Consider the following 21196-nt stretch of genomic DNA (forward strand, 5'->3'; position numbering starts at 1 on the left):
AAATTAAAGAAGTACAAAATTTTGTTCTAAGCAGTCAAGTTGACACTTTTTTACATTTAACAATGAAAAGAATTGCATGTAAAAATATATTGATATGTATTTGCCAATTTTTTTAAAAAACGCGTGTCTTCAGTATCAGCAGACACAGACAAAACATTAAGTCATAAGCCAAGGCCAAGCAAGTTTTTAAAAATTCAGTAACAAGCGTCTCCAGTTCAAGAAGACCTAACTAAAGTCAGAAGGTAAGAATAGTTTCTCTGAGAAGGAGGGGTCTATTCCCAGCTGTTACAGGGAATAAGTTCACTCAGTGTAAGGAGCACAATTTCTGCAAACTGGCAAACCAGGAATGTTTGGTTAGAAATATGCATTATTCGAAGCTGAGAAAATCTAAAATCTCAGTTGTACAAGTCAAAAGAAAAATGCTTCACAGCTCACAGTACTGGAACAGGGGTAAAAAACCAGTTAAATCAAGCTACAGAACAAATTGTAGAGCTGGATGGACACAGCAGGCCAAGCAGCATCTTAAGGGTCTAGGCCCGCAACATCAGCTTTTGTGCTCCTCTGATGCTGCTTGGCCTGCTGTGTCCATCCAGCTCTACACCTTGTTATCTCAGATTCTCCAGCATCGGCATTTCCTACTATCTCTAATTCAGGTTTGACAAGAGGGGAAATTTCACTGGATTTTGATGAATTGTGTGGTGATGGTGTTAGGGGAGTGGTTTGGATTTTGTTTTCGCAGATGCCGGAAATTGTTTAAATTGTGTTATATGTGGATAGTTTAGTTTGTTTTATTTTTCTTTTGTCTGTGCCATAAACTTCTGTTTTATTGTTAAAAGCAAATTTGCAGCCTACCTCTACACTTATTGTTTAGTGAAAGACCACCACATTAAGGAAAAGAAATATAATCTGCGAAGCTGGGATCATAACATATTGCAGGAGATCACTTACTCTTACATCATGTTTCTCACTTCAAGTTTCTAGTGATTAAGTTTTCACTGAGTTTAAGGGCTGGTCTCTCCTTGACTCTAGGAGTCCAGTCACTGTTATTCTATAGGCAAACAAAGCATGATGACATTTCTGATTGGTAGCATCCCAATGAAACTTGGCAGCCACCCAACTCTCAACACAGGATGTGAAAATATCTCAAGTGTTTGCTTTAGCTAGTTGCAGAAAGTGAGAAAAGACACCCCCTTCTTCACGATCTCTGTGTTTGTCAATTCTTGCCTCTTCTACATTCGCAGTTTCTTTTGCTCCAATATTGGTGGCCATGGATTTAACATCCTAGTCCTAAACCTGACGACCTCATTCTTTTTTTAAGACATGCCTTCACTCCGCCTACTAACCAAACTTTTGGCCACCTGACTAGTGGTCATGTGATGCACTTTGCGTACTGTTCATGCACTGCAATGGCAGCTTTTGTTACTTTACCTAGTTTCTTGCTCATTGTTGGTGAGCTTGGTGCTGATTACTTTATCTGAAATTGTTCTGGTCTGTTTCATTTACTGAACCCGTTGTCTATGCGTCTTGTTGTAGCAATCCTCAGTTGTAGATAACGTATTGATAGAAAATAGTGCCAAACAAGAGTTAAACAGCAGGCTGAAAAGACGTGAGTGAGCGAGAGATCGGTTTTCAATGAGCAAAGAGGAGGTTAGTATCTGCAATAATTTTAGAAATTCAAGAAGGTAAAGCTGGCGAACAATGCATTTTTTAAACAAGAAGTACTTCATAGGCAGAACAAAGCAAGGACATTCATTCACCAATCTCTGAAAACTTAACACAGTTTTCACAAAGGAACTATATGAATGGAGGCTGATACGTAAGTCATCAAGGAAGTTTACCTTACACTGTGCCATTGTCTTACAATCTTGGAAGTTTCAGGTCTATGATTGCACACATTTTTTAAAATTTGAGCATTATAAAATCTAGGTCACACCTCACAATAAATCGAGTCCTTTGCGTGACAACTAATAGGCTGTTAAAACAAAAGCTGTTAACAAGCGACAACCGAAACTAGGATATCAGACCAATTTCACCCCAGTGAAGATTTAAAGGAACTGAATTGCCATTTCTATCATTAACACTATAGCTTTCAAATTAAACTATAATTTCATGAAATTGTTCCTTTTTGTAAATTCAGTTCAACTTGTCCAACTTCAAAACTGATTCATTTTACCAGATGACAACATTTCAGGAAACGTTTTATGTGATTACATCAGGTTTAATGGGAAAACTAACTCTAAATGAATAATCCAGTCTAATTTTTAAAAAAGTACATCCAGCAAAGATTCTGGTGATTAGATATACCATCCCCTGAGAAAAAGAACAGGAAATGACATCACCAACCCAAGGAAACCTAACCAGATAAATAGAAAGCGGGACATAACACCAGTGCTTCGTCGGAGGCTCACTGATGATGTTACCTAGAATGGTGACGAAACGTCTGAAAACTAACCTTCCAGCTCAGCGAGCAAACTAACATCCAGATATAGCAAAATGGAGACAGGAATAAATGTCAAAAAAGATTGTAATGTTTCAGCAGCAAGCAACTAAAATAATTTTTGCATCTTTTCTATTTACCAGTGATACCACGGGCTTAGAAGGGGAAATGAAAGCTCATTTCGAAACTCGTTTGCAATTTTCTCTCCAGGTGATGTATCCCTCACAAATATTTTTGAAGCTTAAATGTATGTGTTTTTATAAATTATATAACAGGTGGCTAAATAATTATTCATTACTACCCATGAAATAATAATTTGTAAGAGTCAAAACATCAAAAGGCACATCAAGTGGCAGCAACAACTTTAGAAGGTCAATGAGGCTGGTAGGATAGCGAGAAGAAGTGCCATACTGGGAAGATAGGAAAGTGTGGGGAGCATGAGAGGGGCGCTGGAGTGTAAAGGAGAGTTTTAAAAAAGGATATTTTGAATCAGTTTATGAAGATGCACCAAGAGGTAAAAGACTGTATTGTGACAGCGTGGAAATAATATTTCAGAGGGCATGGGCATAGACAAAAGATTAATCTTTGATGTGGGCTAGAAGGAATGGAGATCTAGGAGTGATTGAGAATTGAGTGGGTGAAAAACTTCGGCTGGGATGCCAGGTTGGAAATGATTACCAAAATGGGGCAAAAGCTTTGGAAGCAATTTTAAAAAGAAGACAGAATTCCAGATTAGCTTGAAACTGCAGGATTAGTGAGCCCGGTGGGAATGCATGAGAGAATATGAATAGAAGAATACTGCATTAGCCTAATGTGGATGGAAGGAGCATAAATACATTAGAAAGTGCTTGAGAACCTGGAACTCAAAGTGATGATGACGACATGTATGAGTGTTCAGTATCTGACGGTTAGTAGAAAGACTTGTAATTCCAAAATGTTCTGTTTAAGTTAAGGTTGATAGTGAAAAATGCTGTGGATGTAAATTAACTTACTGTTCAGAAAGTGAAACCAGCTTTTACCTAAAGATGTGAAGGAGACTTCAAACGACAACAAATTCAAAAGGGGAAAGGGGCATCAAGGGGTTAACGGCCCCCAGCTCAAAAGCAAACTACCCTCTGAAGATTACGTTCCAAACTGTGGGCCCATTTTATGTTTTTGCTTTTGAAGAGCGCACAAGGGCAGAGGTCTAAAAGCCAGGTTCAACTCAACTCAAGTCTGGTAGTCAGACTGAATGTTCTTGTGTGTGCCAGTGGGCTAAGATATCCATGTGTGGTGGTCTGCGCCTGAGCAATAGCATGCCATAAAGGACACAGTCGAAGAACTACAGTGACCATCCCCTGTGTTGCAGGTAAATTGGCTTTCTCACTTTTGACTGCTAGCAGTCACCTCTTTAATTAACTAGACAAAAGGAGACAAGACAATCCCCACAACCAAAGATATATTTCCCGCTCCATCCCTATTTGCCTTCTGTAGGGACCGCACTCTCTGCAGCTCACTCGTCTGCTCCACACTCCCCACGAGCCCCACTACCCCTGGCATCTTTCCCTGCAACTGCAGGATGTGCTACGCTTGCCCCTACACCTCTGCCCTCACCTCCATCCAATGCACCAATCAAACCCTCCACATCAGACAGGGGCTCACGTGCACATCTGTCAATGTGGTCTATTGTATCCGCTGCTCCCGATGTGGTCTCCTCTACATTGGTGAGACTAAGGGGAGGCTCGGAGGCCACTTTTTGGAGCACTTACGTTCTGTTCGTGACAAATGACAACACCTTCCGATCGCGAACTATTTCAACTCCTCCTCCCACTTCCTGGACAACATGTCCATCCTGGACCTCCTCCAGAGTCACAAAGATGCCACCCAGAACCTGGAGGAGCAGCACCTCATATTCTGCCTCGGGAGCCTACAACCTAATGGTCTCAATGTGAATTTTACAGGTTTCAAAATCTCCCCATCCCCAGCCTCATCCCATGACCAATCCTCCCTCTCATCCCCGCCTCCTTGACCTAACACAACACGTCCATCTTCTTTCCCACCTATCTGCTCCATCCACCCAAATGACCAATCCCCACCACCCCCTACCTACACTTGGTCTATGCTCGAAACGTCAGCGTTTGTGCTCCTAAGATGCTGCTTGGCCTGCTGTGTTCATCCAGCTCCACACTTCATTACCTTGGATTCTCCAGCATCTGCAGTTCACATTATCTCTCACTTATCACCATCCCAGTTACCTTCCCTAGCCCCACCCTTCACTCTCTATTTCTTTCTGAGCTCCCTTCCCCTTCCCCATTTCTGAAGAAGGGTCCCGACCCAAATATCTCTGATGCTGCCTGGCCTGCTGTGTTCCTTAGCTCCACTCTATTATCGAGGATAACAAAAGCATGCTCTTTCTCACTGAATGTTGGAATTCAGTCATGGTCAAAAGGAATCAGAACAACAGAATCTCAGCCAACCTGCAAAACTCACAATCCCTAAACTGACTGTTCAACTACTGTTAATGTTACCAGTAACCTTTATAGCAATGGTTGAAATATTAAGCCATCCACTGTTCACAACTGTTCAAAGACTGATCTGTGTATCTGCTTTTTAAAACCATTGCATTTTTGGGCTCACCACCAATTTCAGATCTGTGTATATATGTGTTTTGCACTAATGCTTATGTTTAAAGCTAACAAATTGGCCCTTCATTAACACGAAAAAACCTGCTTAAGTCATCCCCTCCTTTTAAAGCACAACTTCACTTCGGTCTGAGAGAATACCACCCACAAGGGAAAGGCTCTATTTTAAAATTAATGTTTTTGCAACAACGTGAGTGATTGGGTAACTGAAGGGGAATCAATTTGTTCCTCATCACATGAAAGCTTAATGATTAAGGATATCCTGTCTGGACCTCCAACAAATTGGAGAACTTTGTCCATGGATTGGACATGATGAATTAAGTGATTGTCTGGGATGTGGATAGACAATGTTCCAAAAGAAAATGTGGTAAACATTGATGATGGATTGGTGTGTTGTGTTGAATTATCAGCTCAGGTGGGGATATATTGCTAAGTTAATGCACCATCAAGTAAACTGCAGGAAGACTTATAGATTCAGGACCACAGTTCATTGCCTTCCATTGATCTGATGTTGAACTTTTGGAAGTTTTGCTTCATTCAAGATGAATCTGGTAATAAGTACCCAAAATGGAATTGTTCTAAATGCTTAAATATCTAACCCATAGACGAGACCGTAGCTGGAGGACTTTCAGGATAAACAGTAGTAAAATGAAGGGAGGCGTTAGCCTAGTAGTATTATCACTAGACTATTAATCTGAGAGAGCCAGGTAATGTTCTGAGGATCCAGATCTGTAACCCGCTGGGGGAGTTGGTAGAATTTGATTTCAATAAAAGTTTGGATTTAAGAGTTTAATGACGACTATGAATCCATTGTTGATTGTTGAGAAAAACCCATCTGGTTCACTAATGCTCTTTAGGGAAGGAAATCTGCCATCCTTACCTGGTCTGGCCTACGTGTGAGTCAAGACCCATAGCAATATATTTGACTCTCAAACGCCCTCTGGGAAACTGGGGATAGGCAATAAGTGCTGGCCTAGCCGGTGACACCCTCATCCTGTGAATGCAATTAAACAAATAGTAATTGAGCAGATTAACCTGGGGTGATGGTTCAGGGGATGCCACTAAATTCTTTTTCAAGGAAGGCAAAAGTAGATGGATTGTGGCAAGAGTTGGTTAAGTTGATAAAGCACAGCTGCAAAATTAATAGTTTTCTAATCTGCATATCAGTTCTTTTTGAATTTGAAAATGTGGTTCAGCTTGCAACAAGCCAACATATTCATCCCCCCGTCGGGAGCCCACCGAATCCCCTCTGCTAACTGCAGAGTGGTAATTGTTTTCCTGCTATTGATGACCTGTACATGAGACCACATTGAATTTGGCCCTGATATACAGAACGATAATCCCTTCTTCAACAAGGGCCCCTACTTTAGCAGCTGCCTGACCTGAACCTACTTTCTTTCAATTTAGATCGACATGTCAAACAGACTCCTCACCACTTGAATTTGACAATATACCCCAGAAAAATAATGAAGCTGGCTAATATGGAATTAGTCACCTTGGTGCAATAGTGCATACTCTTGAGAGCTAGAACTAAGGCAGTTTAAGCAGACATCAGTCAAGATGTGCTCAATAGAGATACAGAAGCCAATTACATTCATTTAACTCCCCTTCCTTACAGGTCAGGTCAAGCACCATTTTACAGCCCTGCCTAGACTTTACATTCCAGTAAAAATTAAGATGTAAGCATGAGGAGGAGGCAACGATCAAATCCGGTCAGTTTCCTATTTGGGAAATATTACCTCTTTCTGTCAAAATCAAGCAATTCCAGGTTAGGTACACTAAATGCCAAAGGTTAAAGAGTGGTCAGACAGAGTCCAGGTATATAATTTTCTAGTCAAGAGTTTTAATTCAGTTTATACATCTTGAAACCCCAACATAGTGATGATTTGCTCCACCTACATAGCACTGGAGATCTCACCCAATTAACCTTTCAGCAAAACATAACTAGTATCTCTTCCCCAGTGTCGGTCAATCTTGGACATCCCTGCCTTTTAGATTATAACAAGGTACATCTCAAACAGCCTCACAACAGCCACTATTCTACTCAAACCTCACTGCACCAAGGTGAATTGTTCCATGAGCCACCTTCAAGACTTTTCTAAAGCAGAAAACAGAAACATGTTGCATTCCTCAGCACTTATCTCCTTGGATATAATGGGCATAGGTTTAGTACAAAAACATGGTCTATACATTAGGAGCTTTCATTATTAGCCTCTACTAAAAGTTGCACATTAAATGTTTAAATATTTACCTTGTTGGGACTGAAGAATTAATTTGTTTTATCTTCCTATTTATTCATAACAGGGACCTAAGTCATGGATAATGTCTTTCTGATTTGAGAACAAATAAACTACTCAGTGCTTCAATTAATGAGCCTGTTGCAAAATATCAACCTAACGTTTTTCTAAGAGGAGCAGTGTTTTATGGGCCAGAATTCAAGATGTTATGGATAATCTGGATCCTGTACATTTGAAAACCTCAGAGATGGCTGAGTCACAGAATCAGCTTTTCTTGTGGGAAAATTGTAAAGCAAGTCTTTCAGAAAAAGCAACCAGTAACAAATGCCAATGAAGGACTTAATAAGAACTTCCATTGCAAAAAAAAAGTTAAATGTGGAAGCATTCCCTTCTTTACAGAGTTAGCCAGAATTGCAGTCATTACTTCACTGATGGCTCTTATTGACTGAGCCTGCTGATCTCATTTTAAGCAGTTTGATACTTTGGTGTGCCAGGTGTCTGAAACACTAAAGCAGTGTTTGAAAGACTGGTTTTTAAAATAAAACCAAAATGACTGCTGATGCTGTCAACTCTGACTGTAATCCAATACTGTGCAATACTGAATACTTGCACTGTTCACATTATACGGTCATCAGATTCTGAAATCTCACTTTCCTCAAGTGTTGCTCAGTTTTGTTAAGGTTAAAAAGGAAACCAAATGTTGGCATGGTGACCAATGACTCTTATACAGTCCACAATGGTCAGCTGCACCCAGCTCCCATCTACTGGGAACGAGTGTTGGTCAGATCCTGTTTGGATTGTAACGCCCAGTGCAGCTGGGGTCTGTCATGGACAAGGAGAGCTTTCTCCTTTGCAATGTCCTCATGCTGCTCCTCCTTGGAAGAGTGCTCCCATTCCCCTTGTTCCTCAGCATCTATCAACATCACCTGATTGTGCTGCAGCATCCTATACAATTGGAGCAGGCATTCTGTCCGGACTATACCAGAGGCCCACCCGTTACCCCCCTCCCAACCAAGTCCTGTACAAGCAGTGGAACCCCATCATCAGCAGCACCACATCTGCTCCGCATGGCCCTGGTCGAGCAGGGCAACATTGTACCTGTGTCTGCATCATTCTGGGGGTTACTCAATGGTGTCATGAACCATGGTCACAGTGGGTATCTCTTGCCCCCAGTAACCTGCTACATAAGGCTACTGGACTGTCTCAAACACACCGGATGTGTGAGCATGCTCCAGGATGTAGGAGAGGTGGCAGCTGCCAGGAAAGTGGGCACACACCTCCAGGAAGTGGGAACAGTGATCACTGATCACGTGAACATGAATGGAATGGAATCCCCTCCTGGTGATGAATGCCGCAGTTTTGTGACACTGCCCTCTCAGTGCAATGGGGGGGTTACATCGATGGCACCCTGCACCTGGCAGGAGACAGCTATTTTCCTGAATCCTCCCGCCCAGGCTGCAGTACCTACTCCATCCTCAGGAAATGAAATGAACCAGTTGGATCTTGTCCAGATGGCATGCTGTGGACCCTGTGCATCTTGAGGGGCTCTGCAGCTACCCCCATTTCCTAAGTTGGGTGCTCCTCACCCTCTGTACCCGTTGCTGCTGTTCCTGGTATAGTCTGGTCCTGCTGCATCCTACTTAGGAAGGCAGTGACAGTGACCAACATGGCACCAGTACCTGGGCATGGGACCCTGAGCGGAAATGCTCTACGTTGGGAGCACAAGGGGGTTCTGAGTTCTTCCAGGAATCAAGTGATCGGTAGTCTACCCTGCATAGACTCCTCCAACAGACAGAGACATGCTGCACCCCTGATACTGAGGGCTATGTCTCCATATTTCATGCAGCTTTAGACTCAGAGTGTATGCTAACTTGGTGAAGCGGCCACGCAAGCCAAGTGACCAGCACATGGCATCACAAAATGGAATCATAAACAAGCCAAAAACATCACAAACATTCCTTCCTGTTTCAGGAAAAAGAAACGTCAGTGATGAAGAGTGATTGAAGGTGTTGGGACTGTTCTTCTTGGAGGAAAGAAGACTGCAGTCTGATAGAGGTTTTCAAAATCCCAGGTGGGCTGGACAGAGGAGATAGGGAGAAGCTGTTGCTACCTGTGAAAGGAGGAAGAACAAGAGTGTTTAGGTTTAAAGCGATGTGCAAATGAAGCAAGGATGATATAAGAAATTATTCAGTGGGTGGTTAGGATTAGGAATGCACTGGCTGGAGGCAGGTTCAACTGAAGCATGCAAGCGGGCATTAGATGAATTTCTGTGTCCATGATATATCATAGAATCCCAATTGTGGAAGCAGGCCATTCAGCCCATCGAGCCCACACTAACACCCCCTCCTCCTGAACAGCGTCCAACCCAGACTTACTGCCTTACCCCATACATGTAACCCTGAATTTTCCATGGGCTAACCCACCTAGCCTCCACATCTTTGTGACTGTGGGAGGAAACTGGAGCGCTCAGGGAGAATGTGTAAACTCCACACAGATAGTCACCCGAGGGTAGAATCGAAGCGGGTCACCGATGCTATGAGGCAGCAGCGCTAACCACTGAGCCACTGCGTCACCCGCTCACTTGAATAATCTGCATTTGCAAGTCAATCCTAAAGCATCTCACCATTTCGGAAAACACCCTGGTGTATTCCTTTTCAGAAGCAAAACATATGGTCACATTTTCCGGTCTTGAAATCCGATTTTTTTCATTTTATGCAAAAGCAAAATAAGGAACTCAAACCATTGGGGAAAAATTGCTGAGCTGAAATGTGTATTCAATTCCCCTCAAGGTTGTATGCTGTCACACCCAGTGCAATATTTCCAGCACTGTGTGCTTTTTAATTTCAGGTTTAAAGCATCGACAGTATTGTACCAACCAAAACCTGCTGGCTGCTTTGGCAATTAAAACAAAGCTCAGACTCTGAACTAGGAGATGAAAACCTGGCTGAAAAATTTAATTTAAGGGGGAAGTGCCGCGTGGTTTTATCCAGTTCAGGTCTGATTTATTGGTTGATCCTCAGAATGAAATAAAGACACATTAACAATCAAACTTAATGGGAATCACGTCCCTGGACCAGATTAGAGTGTGATCTTGGGGTGACTAGGAGATCTGTAAGCACCAATGTTGGCACAAGAATGAAGCCAGCAAACCAAACAATCAAGAGCAAGATAAATATTTTTCGGATATTATTTAGTCCAAATTGAGAGCTTCATGAATTGGGCTAATGTGCAATCTGTGAATAAATAGGTGTGATCTTGTAGAGTTTTGCAGAAAGGTGGGCAGAGAACTTAATCCCACAGCAGGCAGCCCCAGCAGTTTGCTGAAGCTGGGTTAAAGCTTTGCTGAAGATCCCTTCAGGCAGCAGAGCTTTGGGAAACACTTTTGAATTTATTAGCATATTATGAATACTCATTAAGACCCAGCCCACTCTAAATATGCTCACAGGCACATTTTGTTTGCTAAAAATTGGAAATATGCATATTCACAAACACGACAAGACACACAAGGCATGTATGTGACAGGGTAGACCACTTCCTCCAAGTTCTGGTGAGCACAAAACTTCTTTCTATTACTTTTCTTATTCCTTCAGAATCATGATGTGAGCTTCTTCATGTCAACCAGCTTACGTGAAGTCTCAGCCATACACAGCTTTGCTTGTTGAAGTTAAATACTTAGGGATAAGGGGTAAAGCCTGACCAAACCAATAAGCTTGGCCAAGTAAGCTAGTCACACCAACTGACACCTGAACAATCAACAAGAGCAGGAATGGGGGGCTCAAACAAAGGAACGATCCAAAATTAAAAAGTTGCTCCCTGGAAAAGGAGGTTCAACAGAATAGCTTCATAGAAAGGAGGAACTGAACGAAGAGGCACAGGAGGGAATGGAACTTAAAGGGTGCGGTTGTTGGGAACATTGGAAGGAAGATGGGAGCACATTGGGGTGTGCAGGAGAAAAATTTTTAAAAAATGTTGAAGTGAGGGAGGAATGGTACATTAAGGGTGGGGAACACAATGGAGCAATTAGGTGCACTGGGGAGGGAGGATGAATAGGTGAATTGAATAAGTGACAGCGTAAGGCTAAGGCAGGGCATGGGGATCTGGAAGGGAGTGGGATCAGACAGGAGAGCAGGAACATCAGGCCCGTTAGTCATAGGCGACTAAAGGAGGACGGAGGGGCCACCAGAGGAAAGGAGAAGGCTACCTACATTTATGAAGAGAGTACTGCATTGGAGAGGGGAGGGCTGAGGGTGAACAACTCAAAAGGAAATGTTCACACACCACATTTTCTCTAAAAACAGCTCACACAAGAAGGCCTCACAGCAAATGATAGGGTTCCATGGTGCCCCACAGTATTAACATACTGAAGAGAATCAAAAAAAACTCCAAAATACTATTGCACAACACTCAGTTAGGAGCTTAGTAGTGAAGATTAGCACTGGCCACAAAATTAAGGTAATAACCTCTTCCGACTCCAAACACTGACATCTCTCCCTATGACTTATTAGTTCCAGGATGGTAACCATCTAAGAATCTCCAGCCATGCTGATGGTGTTGGGGTTAGCCATTCCACATATTGCAATGTTTCCTTGACTGAATCTAGCAGATTGGTACATTCCAAGGTGAGGATTACGTGCTGAGAGATGCACTAAAGTTTGGGACAGCTGCTGGCCAGGCACAGTGGGGAAAGACCACCATCTGAGTAAGGGTGCATGCAGTTATCAGACTGTCTCTTTGTCCCAATGTATGTAAATAGTGTCCTGCATAAATAAGGAATGTTTTTAGTTTTGCAACTATCAAATACCATTTTTTGTTTTCTCCATTTATGCCAAAGACTGTACAGGACTGCTCTAGTACCTGTCTATGTACATTAAGATAATTTGTTGTGAATAAAGTGTATTGTTGCAATAAAAATTGCAGGAACATTCCCAGACCCATATAATCGGGCAATTAAGGACATGGGAATGAAACCATTATGCAGGCTGTGAATTTCAAGATTGAAGGTCTGTATCATGGGAGATACTGCTGGCCACTGACGGTTGGATTGAGCTCATGGAAAGCAATGCAAAGACCAAGGCCATAAACAGAGGGAGGGAAAGGAAAACCAGCCAGGGGTCATAGGCGATCCACCTCACCATGTGCTTACACAACATGTTGGCTGCCTGGTAAGGGCCCAGAGGGCAGATTGGTATCTCAAATGGAAAACCCTTGAAACTTCATTAGCTTCACATTAGTTAAGGGGGAGGAGAAGGAAGACATGTCAATCCCCAGAGAGGAGATTGCTGTGTGCTTTTGAACTAAAAAGAATGTGGTATCGGGGCACTGGGGGTTGAAGCGTTCTGTATAGCAGGTGATTCAGTGTTATCAAGGAGTTGGGAGTTGAAGTAAATCTATAAAGTACGATATGAACTGTGTGTGTGCCTGAGAAACATGTGAGATGTTCATCCTAAAGGCACCTTTTGCGATAAAGCTCTTGTGCCACACAAGCTTTTTGTGCAAAGCTAGAAGTTGTGATGAACGGTAGTGATGGTGTGTGAGCTGCTGAGCGTTGCAGCACCTTTTATGCTTTGAGGATGAATACTGGCAGAGGCAAGTGGGGCTAGTTTAGGAACTAAAAGCAGAAGTTGCAGGAAAAGCTCAGTAGGTCTGGCAGCATCTGTGAAGAAAATAATCAAAGTTAACGTTTTGGGTCCAGCGCCCTTCCTCAGAACTAGTTTAGAACTGGGTCTAGTTTACTTTGGGAAACTTGGTTGGCATGGATGAGTTGGACTGAGAGGACAGTTTCCATGTTGCATGTGTGAGAAACAGTCCCACTGTGGTGCCAGTAATTCTACACTGGCAGCTGCAATGAAGTGATGGATATTGCTGAAGATTTCTGGCACTCAGTCCACTGTCCAACAGTCCTGTGCAGTAACAGTTTATAATGCTAACTCACGTTCATTGGGGCGTGGAGCGGTAAGCAGACAGTAGCACATGCCCTGGCAGAGTGCAGATGTTTCACCATCAGGCAGCATTGGAAACATGTTCTCTGGAACTACCCACAGGCACTGACCCATTCTTCAGCAAGTGTCCCGGCTTCTTTTCTCAGTCAGGACGGTCTCCTGTCACCATCCCTGGGGGAAAACACTTTTCTTCTGGGCAGCCTTTAAGAGAACCACTCAGGAAGCATTGCTGAACCATGCTGTTTGTTGTTTGTTTGCTGTTTGGCTGACATACCCGGGGGGGTGGTTGGGCAGAGTGTGTGTGAACAATGCTGCAGGGTTGCAGAGTTTAAAGTGCTGACCAGGTGCCTTTTGGATACAAAGTCTGGAAGTTGAAGGTCCACATGGATGGCAGAATTTTCTACATTCCCATAAAATTAGCCATTTCGCCTACGCATGATTATGCCTAGAGCTGATAAGAATGTAGGCACTTGGGAATACCCACCCAAACCCTAAATGGAAGTACACCTCCTGCTTTTAGGTTCACCTCCACTCTTAAGTCTAAAAATAACAAGATTCCTCCCAAAGTGTGCAAAAAGTCTGATTACAAAGCCTCCCCATCCAACTGAAAATAATGCTGTAATCTTCATCAATGTTTCCTATTGCACATTGCTAAGCATTGGAAGTTTCCCCATAACTGAAATTTCTTGAACAATTGTGACAGTTTTGTAACATGGCCTCACACTTAACTAACGGACATATCCAGGAATCTCACCCAACTAAAACTGCCACACTCTATTTTCAGCTTTTGTGCTCCTGAGATGCTGCTGGGCCTGCTGTGTTCATCCAGCTTCACACTTTGTTATCTTGGATTCTCCAGCATCTGCAGTTCCCATTATCTCTGATCACACTCTATTTTCTGCAGCTTTTCTGGATTTTTTTTGTCCTTAACCAATGTCTGTGCTTATGTTTGCTGCTTTATCTGTAAGCAGGTGTGAATCAAAATCATTTTTAAAAATTAAATAGAGTATAGTTTTTTAAAGTTGAGAAATTAAATAAGTCACATATGATTTGTTGAATTTGTTTTTAATTCATTCACAGGATGAGGGTGTGGCTGGCTAGGCCAGCATTCACTGCCTATCCCTCAACGCCCAGAGGACAGTTGAGAGTCAGCTCCATTGCTGTGGGTCTGGAGTCACATGTAGGCCAGACCCAGTAAGGATGGCAGTTTCCTTCCCTAAAGGGCATCAGTGAAGCAGATGGGCTTTCCCAAAACAAAGCACTCTATCAACAATTATGTCATTGTCATCATTAGACTCCTAATTCCAAACATTTATGATCTCAAATTCCACCATCTGCCTTAGCAGGATTTGAAGTCGGGTCCCCAGAACGTTACCTGAGTCTCTGGATTAACATACCAGCATTAATACCACTAGGCCATCACCTCCCTTATGACCAGAGCTACACAAAAGCAAAGTTGACACGCCAGTCCAGGGCGAAGGCAATATTACGCTGTTAGATATGCTGTCCTTTCGCATAAGTATCAAATGGAAGTCTTGGTCTGTGTGATCAGGTGGATGGAAAATATCCCATGACACTGTTCAAAAAAGAACAGGGTGATCCAGCCAATCTTTAGCTCTGTGCAAATGCCACTGAAACCTTATTTTACTGGGTCATCCATATACATCTCATCACCGTTTATGAAAACTTACTAAGACATTATAGTGGCACAATTCGGTCAACCTGACTTCAGATATACTTCTCGCATTCTTCAATTCAAACACCATAAAGGTCTCTCCCATTCAATAACTGTCTTTTGAATTGTGTAACATAAAAGTTACATTGCACTTTTAGATCCATCAAGCTTTTCATTCATTTAGATTACAGCACTTCATTTCTCCTTAGCATTAGTATAACTGCGGTTTATATTTTCTAGCTTTCTTACCACCATTTAAAATAGGTAATTTACAAATGCTTACTTAACACTGCATTGACTGATCTTTGAACCTCCACTTTATATCTAGCATGTTAATTATTTGCCAACATTGTGTGGCGGCACTTGTGATATTTTCAAATGGATCCTAGAATAGAATTCTGAAAGTATTTGTTGCGTAATGCATGACACACAAATACATAGGGGATTCTTAATTCATTCATAAATGAGAGGTGAAGTTGCAAATTCATCAAATTCTTGGGAAATGCATCAAAATGGCAACATGGTTATTGTTGATAATTCTGCTTAATAGTTAAATGGAATCTGCTTTAGGCAGAGAGGTCATCGTTTGATGCAAGTCCCCTTTTCCTGAGATAATGCTCTTATTTTAAATCTAAGCCAGTCTTGTTTAGACCAAGTGCATGTGAAAATACTGTTAATATCATTTCATTTAAAACTTGCAAACATCAAGATGCCAAAAAATGAGAAATGTGAAGAAATGGAAGTATTTCAGTCCAAAGTTCATTTTGGTCAACAAGGTGGTCAGCTGATTAATTATTTACGATAAATGAATGTGCAGATGGGCGTGTGCACAATTGGGCGTGCAGCTTTCTGATGTGAAGTGTGGTGTACCAACACAGTTATCATGACTCTCCTCAACTGCAAAATCATCCAAATAAAGGGACTGTAAATAGTGTCGGAGTACAGGGCTTTCCAAAGGAGAGTGTCATTGTCAGACTGATCGTAATGAGTTCTTACATTGATTGTGCCAATGAAAATTTAGCTACCATAATCCTCTAATTAAAAAGAATTTTTTTTGCATCAGATTTTGATTGCTACATGAACTATTACTGTACTGAACTTGGAGCAGTGCCAGTGCAGGAGTGGATCAGAAAAGCAAAAGTCAAACAGTTTGAAATTATTGAAGTGCAGAAAGCCAGGAGAGGTGTGCATCATTTGGTTCTCCTAATTGAGGGTTCTTTTCAAACAACATTTGAAGAGAGTGGAGCATGATTGAAGTCTTCTTCCAGGTGGTCATGGAGAAATACGAAAGTGGTGGAGGAACATCTGTGATTAACAACTGATGGGCAATGAGGATGCTAAAATTGCTGAGTTTTTGGAATGCCTTATTAGAGGAAATAGCTTTTCCACATCTATACATTGCAAATGGCATCCTCATTGTCCAATTTCCATACTTCTATAGACCGGCACATCACAACTAGACAAAGAGAAGTAGCAGACTGCAGCCAGTTGAGAAATTGAACCCAGTATCAAGCACCATGCTGCTGTTGACTGAATCCAACTAGCACCTGCTGGTTACTGATTTTATTGAATCACTTAAAACATTATCAACACCTCATTTAGATCACCACTCAAACTCAAGGGCATTCAATCCATGTTTATGTAACAAATCATCTTCTTTTCCCCAAATTTAATTACTCAACTGTGGAATGTGAGCAGTCAAACATTTATTGGTGTCTAGGAACCAGTGCTATCTTTCTTTGTGCTTGGCACGACTCCAGCCAATGGAGGGTCCCCCACACCTCTATCACTCCCAATCTGATAAACTCTAAATTTTCTATGGGTCCTTGAGATACCCATTGGTAGAGGTAATGGGGAGGTGAGCTGTGGATGGGATTATTCTGAGATGTTACTCGGGTCATGGCTTTGCAGTTTGAAAGCCAGTCACCTCATTGCTACTGTCTTTACTGCCAAGCGTAGAAAAGGCTAGGCTGGCTGTTGTCTTATCACAAGGTACCATCAGCTTAACAAATAAGCTTTGAGCTGTATCAACATCGCTGCAAGCCGACAGTGGATTCTATTGCAGGAGAAGCCTTTGATTCTCTACAGCAAGGTCTCCAAAAAGGAAGAGAAACATTCCAACTATTTATGGAAACATCACCCTAGTTGAGAACTAAAAGCCTGTATATTACAATAGGATCAGGATACCAGCCATGAGCTATGAACTAACACTAATTTGCAAATTTAGTATTTAGGGGAATTTTTTTCTATTTATACTATGAATTTATAATTGCATGTGTATAATTTGAGACCATGTGTTGCAGTTTGGGACTCAGATGAGCCATCCATTGTTTTTACTGGGGTCAATTTCAAAACATTAGAGTTGGCATTTCACTCTGCTAAAAACACAAGAACACCTTCTTGTTCTCTCTCGCTTGCATTTCTGCCCTATGTCTGCTGCAGTGTTCCAGTGAAGCCCACTTAAGCAGGGGGAACAGCACCTAATTTCTGATTAGGAATCTTACAATGATCTGGAGTCAGCACCGAGTTCAGCTCCTTCAAATCGCGAACGCTGTCTTCCATTTTCATACTTAACCTACACTGCAAACACACCACTGTTGCCAAGTGTCTGCATTTTGTTTACATGCTTTCACTTTGAGGCAGACCTGACCTTTACTCTGCTATTAACACTTTGAGCCATTGCTCTATCTCTTCTCTGCACCCAATATTAGTCTCTATGATCTCTAATCTCCCTCGCCCTCCTATCATTTCTCTTACTTTTTTTTAAAACACCACCTTTCTACCCCTCTTCAGTTCGAATGAAGAGTAGGTTTGCTCTCAAAATACTAACTCTGTTTCTCACTCCACAGATGCTGCCAGACCTGATGATTTTATCCAGCAATTCCTGCTTTTATTCAAGAAAATCTAACTGGCCAATTCTTTACAACCATTGTATAAACAGTTAAGTACATATACTGGGTTAGCAAGTCCATCTTCTAAATTCATGCACAACTGGCACATGCAATAAGTGATTAAGTGGGTGGCACGGTGGCCATGGTTTCCTCCGGGTGCTCCGGTTTCTTCCCACAGTCCATAGATGTGCAGGTTAGGTGGATTGGCCATGCTAAATTGCCCACAGCATTCAGGGATGTGTAGATTATAGTGGTGGGTTATAGGGGAATGGTTGGTGCACTGAGGGTTGATGTGGACTTTTGAGCCAAAGGGCTTGTTTCCACACTGTCGGGATTCTATGATGATAAACAGAACTGACGACTTTTAAACAAGATTCACCAGGTTGCTTTTTTTGTTTTCAGGTGTGGCTAGTGCTGCTCCCTGTGAATGCATTTGTGTTAGTTACCCAAGTGACTGACATTATTGTGATGGTAATTCATGGAGAGACTACACATTGTGGTAAAATACACCTCTACAGCGAATATTTCAATGCTGCTAAATCCCCTAACGTACTTGGGCAGAGACACATCCAACACTGCATATTCCCGAAGATTGTCCTGTCCACAGTGGCAAAATAATCATCTTAAACTCAGTAAATTATGAAGCCATTGCTTGGCTTCAAGCGAGTTTTAATCCTCTTTGTCCTGTTTTGGTGTATGTATATTGGAGCACCTTCCAGAGCCCTGTGGTGATATACCCAGACTGAATCCAGACTGGCTTGCAAAGGGTTGAATCTGGCATACTGTGTACAGTTTTGGTTTAATTTTTGCAAGGATTTAAATGAGTTAGAAACAGTTCAGGGAGAAAGGGTTATTCTCCTGCTACCGGGTATGGGGGTTATCTCATGTAGAAAGATCAGGCAGGTTGGGCCGGCAACCACTGGAGTTTAGAAGAATGAGAGGTGGTATTATTGAGATACACAGGTCATTGGGAACTTGACAGGTTAGATGTTGAAAGTATGTTTCCCTTTGGGAGAGGCTAGAACTAAGGGACACCGTTTAAAAATAAGGGATCTCCCACTTAATACAGAGATGGGGCTTTCTTTTTGCTCTCAAAGATGCTCATGAGTCTTTGGAACTCTCTTTCCCAGAGCAGTGGACAAGAGGTTTAAAAAATGTGAGGGTTTCCTCCGAGTGTTCTGGTTTCCTCCCACAGTCCAAGATGTGCAGGCTAGGTGGATCGGCCATGCTAAATTGCCCGTAGTGTTCAGGGGTGTGTGTGTTATAGGGGGATGGGTCTGGGTGGGATGCTTCAAGGGGCGGTGTGGGCTTGTTGGGCCGAAGGATCTGTTCCACACTGCAGGGAATCTAATCTAATCTAAAAAAGTAAATTGTAGATGGGAACATGCAGCCACAACTGGATCAGCAATGAACAGTGAATCTCTGTCAAGGGGGCAAATGGCCTGCTGCTTGCTGCTAATTTGTATCCTCTGATTAAAAAAAATACACCCCTGTCGGTGTTTCCAAAGTTTCAATCATGTGTTGAAATCTAAATGACCAGTTCAAAGAGAGATGGGAGTTCTCTTACTCAGCATTGAGGCTGATCAAAGAATTTAAAAACCACTGTTAGATGCATTTCAGCTGTCAGAGCTGCTTTCTCATCACATGGAATACTCTTTTAAACAACATTGTACACTTGCAGTTGCTGAATTAAACCCTCACTTCCACCAAGGCAAGTTAGAATGGAAACATTGTACACACATTTCGACCGTGGGCCGACAAAATGCACTCGAGCAACTAACTAGAGCATGTTACAACTGAAGATCTGAATTGTGCGTTGTAAATGGTAAAACTTTCTGGACAAGTGTTTTTTCGTCAGAACAGGAGATCTGTCTGCTTCACCACAATGATGCACTGTCCTTACTGACTGCTAACAAGCAGCTCTGCCTCACATTTAAAAAAAACTATAGGATTAGCATAAGTTCTTTTTCTTTATAAAAGTACTTCATTTTTTCCCCTTGGTTAGTCCCCTGTCAGGAGGTAAGTAACCACCAGCCAATCCCTGGTTGGTATCCGTGGAAGGAAATACCAAAAGTCCCAACATCACTGGGGAATAGGTCTGATTTCACCCCGAACTGTGAAAGGTTTGCATTCATGAATGAGCCACTATTCATAACGCACAATCAATGTTTGTTGCAGTAAGCATGGGAATACAAATTACACCCTGCTTAGAGCAGACAAGCACAACCTGTGATTAGAAATTATTCAAAAAACAACTTTGTGTTAATAATGCCAGCCTAAGGTAATGGACACCGACATATTCTTAATGAAATACTGACCTATTCAGATCATTGGCCGTACTGAACAAGGTACAGTATTAATCACCTTTCAGAAATTACTGTTGCTCCGTTGTGCATTTTGACATCAACGCTATTCTGTTATTCTTAAATATATTCACATTTAGCGTATTAAATGTCTATTCAAATCAACATTATTCTGTTCTGTGTAAACACATTCACATTAAAACAACTTGACTATCCCTATGTTCACATTACGCTTACATAAAAATATATAGTATACATAATAAGTCTTTTGTTGTACTCAGTTGCCCCCCCCCAAAAAAAAGTTGCCAATTTCTTTTCCTGTCTCAGCTTCCAGTCTAAACAGCCAGAAGCAGCTCGCTGCTGAAGACCAGTTGGTCCGGTGAGCCTTGGCTGGAGCACGCTAGTACTCCGCAAACAATGCTGAAAGAAGGATAACTCCCTCTGAAAGCTCCACAAATCTGAAGAACTTTCAACAAAACGCCTTGCCACATCCAGCAGCTGAACGGGAATCCCTATTCCAACATCACTACACCCCCCCCCCCCCCCAAAACCCGGCCCAAATAAAATAAATACCCTCCCGTTGTCTTACCGTGCACAGTTTCTTGTTGCCTGACATGTTGGGATGAGGAGCGGTTGACACAGAATCTGTCTTCCTCCTCCAACTACTCTGTGTGTGTGTGAGTGAGAGAGAGTGCCTGTCTTAATAGAAGAGTCTGGCCAGAGGAAACGAGGCTCTCCTAGTGCTTTTTTAAAATCACCGAGGCACGTAGCAGTGCCCTTTCAGCAGCCCCAGAACCAGAATCTGCATATTCACACCAGCCACGTCATTGCCGGCTGCAGTAAAACACAGGAAACCAGTTACTCATCCAGCTGGAAAAGAGCGAGGGGGAACAAGTTATATATATATATATATATAGGAAGAGGGCTGCTTTTCAAAGACCCCTTTTGAAAGCTGAGCAATAAGCTGTTTGGCTGGGGTCGAAAAAAAATCAAAAAGTAACCCACCCGCCCCCTTTGGGGGAACGATGGAAATTCATGTTTAATCCCAGAACTAGTAGACTTGCATTTCTTTGAACTTAATTTCTCTCGCACG

At 42.2% G+C, this 21196-nt stretch overlaps 1 protein-coding gene across 1 annotated transcript in view; it reads right to left on the reverse strand.

Annotated features, from left to right (window-relative positions):
- The window catches only part of papss2b (3'-phosphoadenosine 5'-phosphosulfate synthase 2b), a 67641-nt gene extending 46715 nt beyond the window's left edge, over positions 1-20926 (reverse strand). The window contains exon 1 of the mRNA XM_048550974.2: positions 20693-20926. Within this exon, the coding sequence (XP_048406931.1) occupies positions 20693-20719 (27 nt within the window). The 5' untranslated portion in view covers positions 20720-20926. The remainder of the gene's footprint in view (positions 1-20692) is intronic.
- Positions 20927-21196: the final 270 nt, after the last annotated feature.

This window comes from Stegostoma tigrinum, chromosome 20 (genome assembly GCF_030684315.1).
Source record: "Stegostoma tigrinum isolate sSteTig4 chromosome 20, sSteTig4.hap1, whole genome shotgun sequence".
In the NCBI taxonomy this organism is placed as follows: Eukaryota; Metazoa; Chordata; class Chondrichthyes; order Orectolobiformes; family Stegostomatidae; genus Stegostoma; species Stegostoma tigrinum.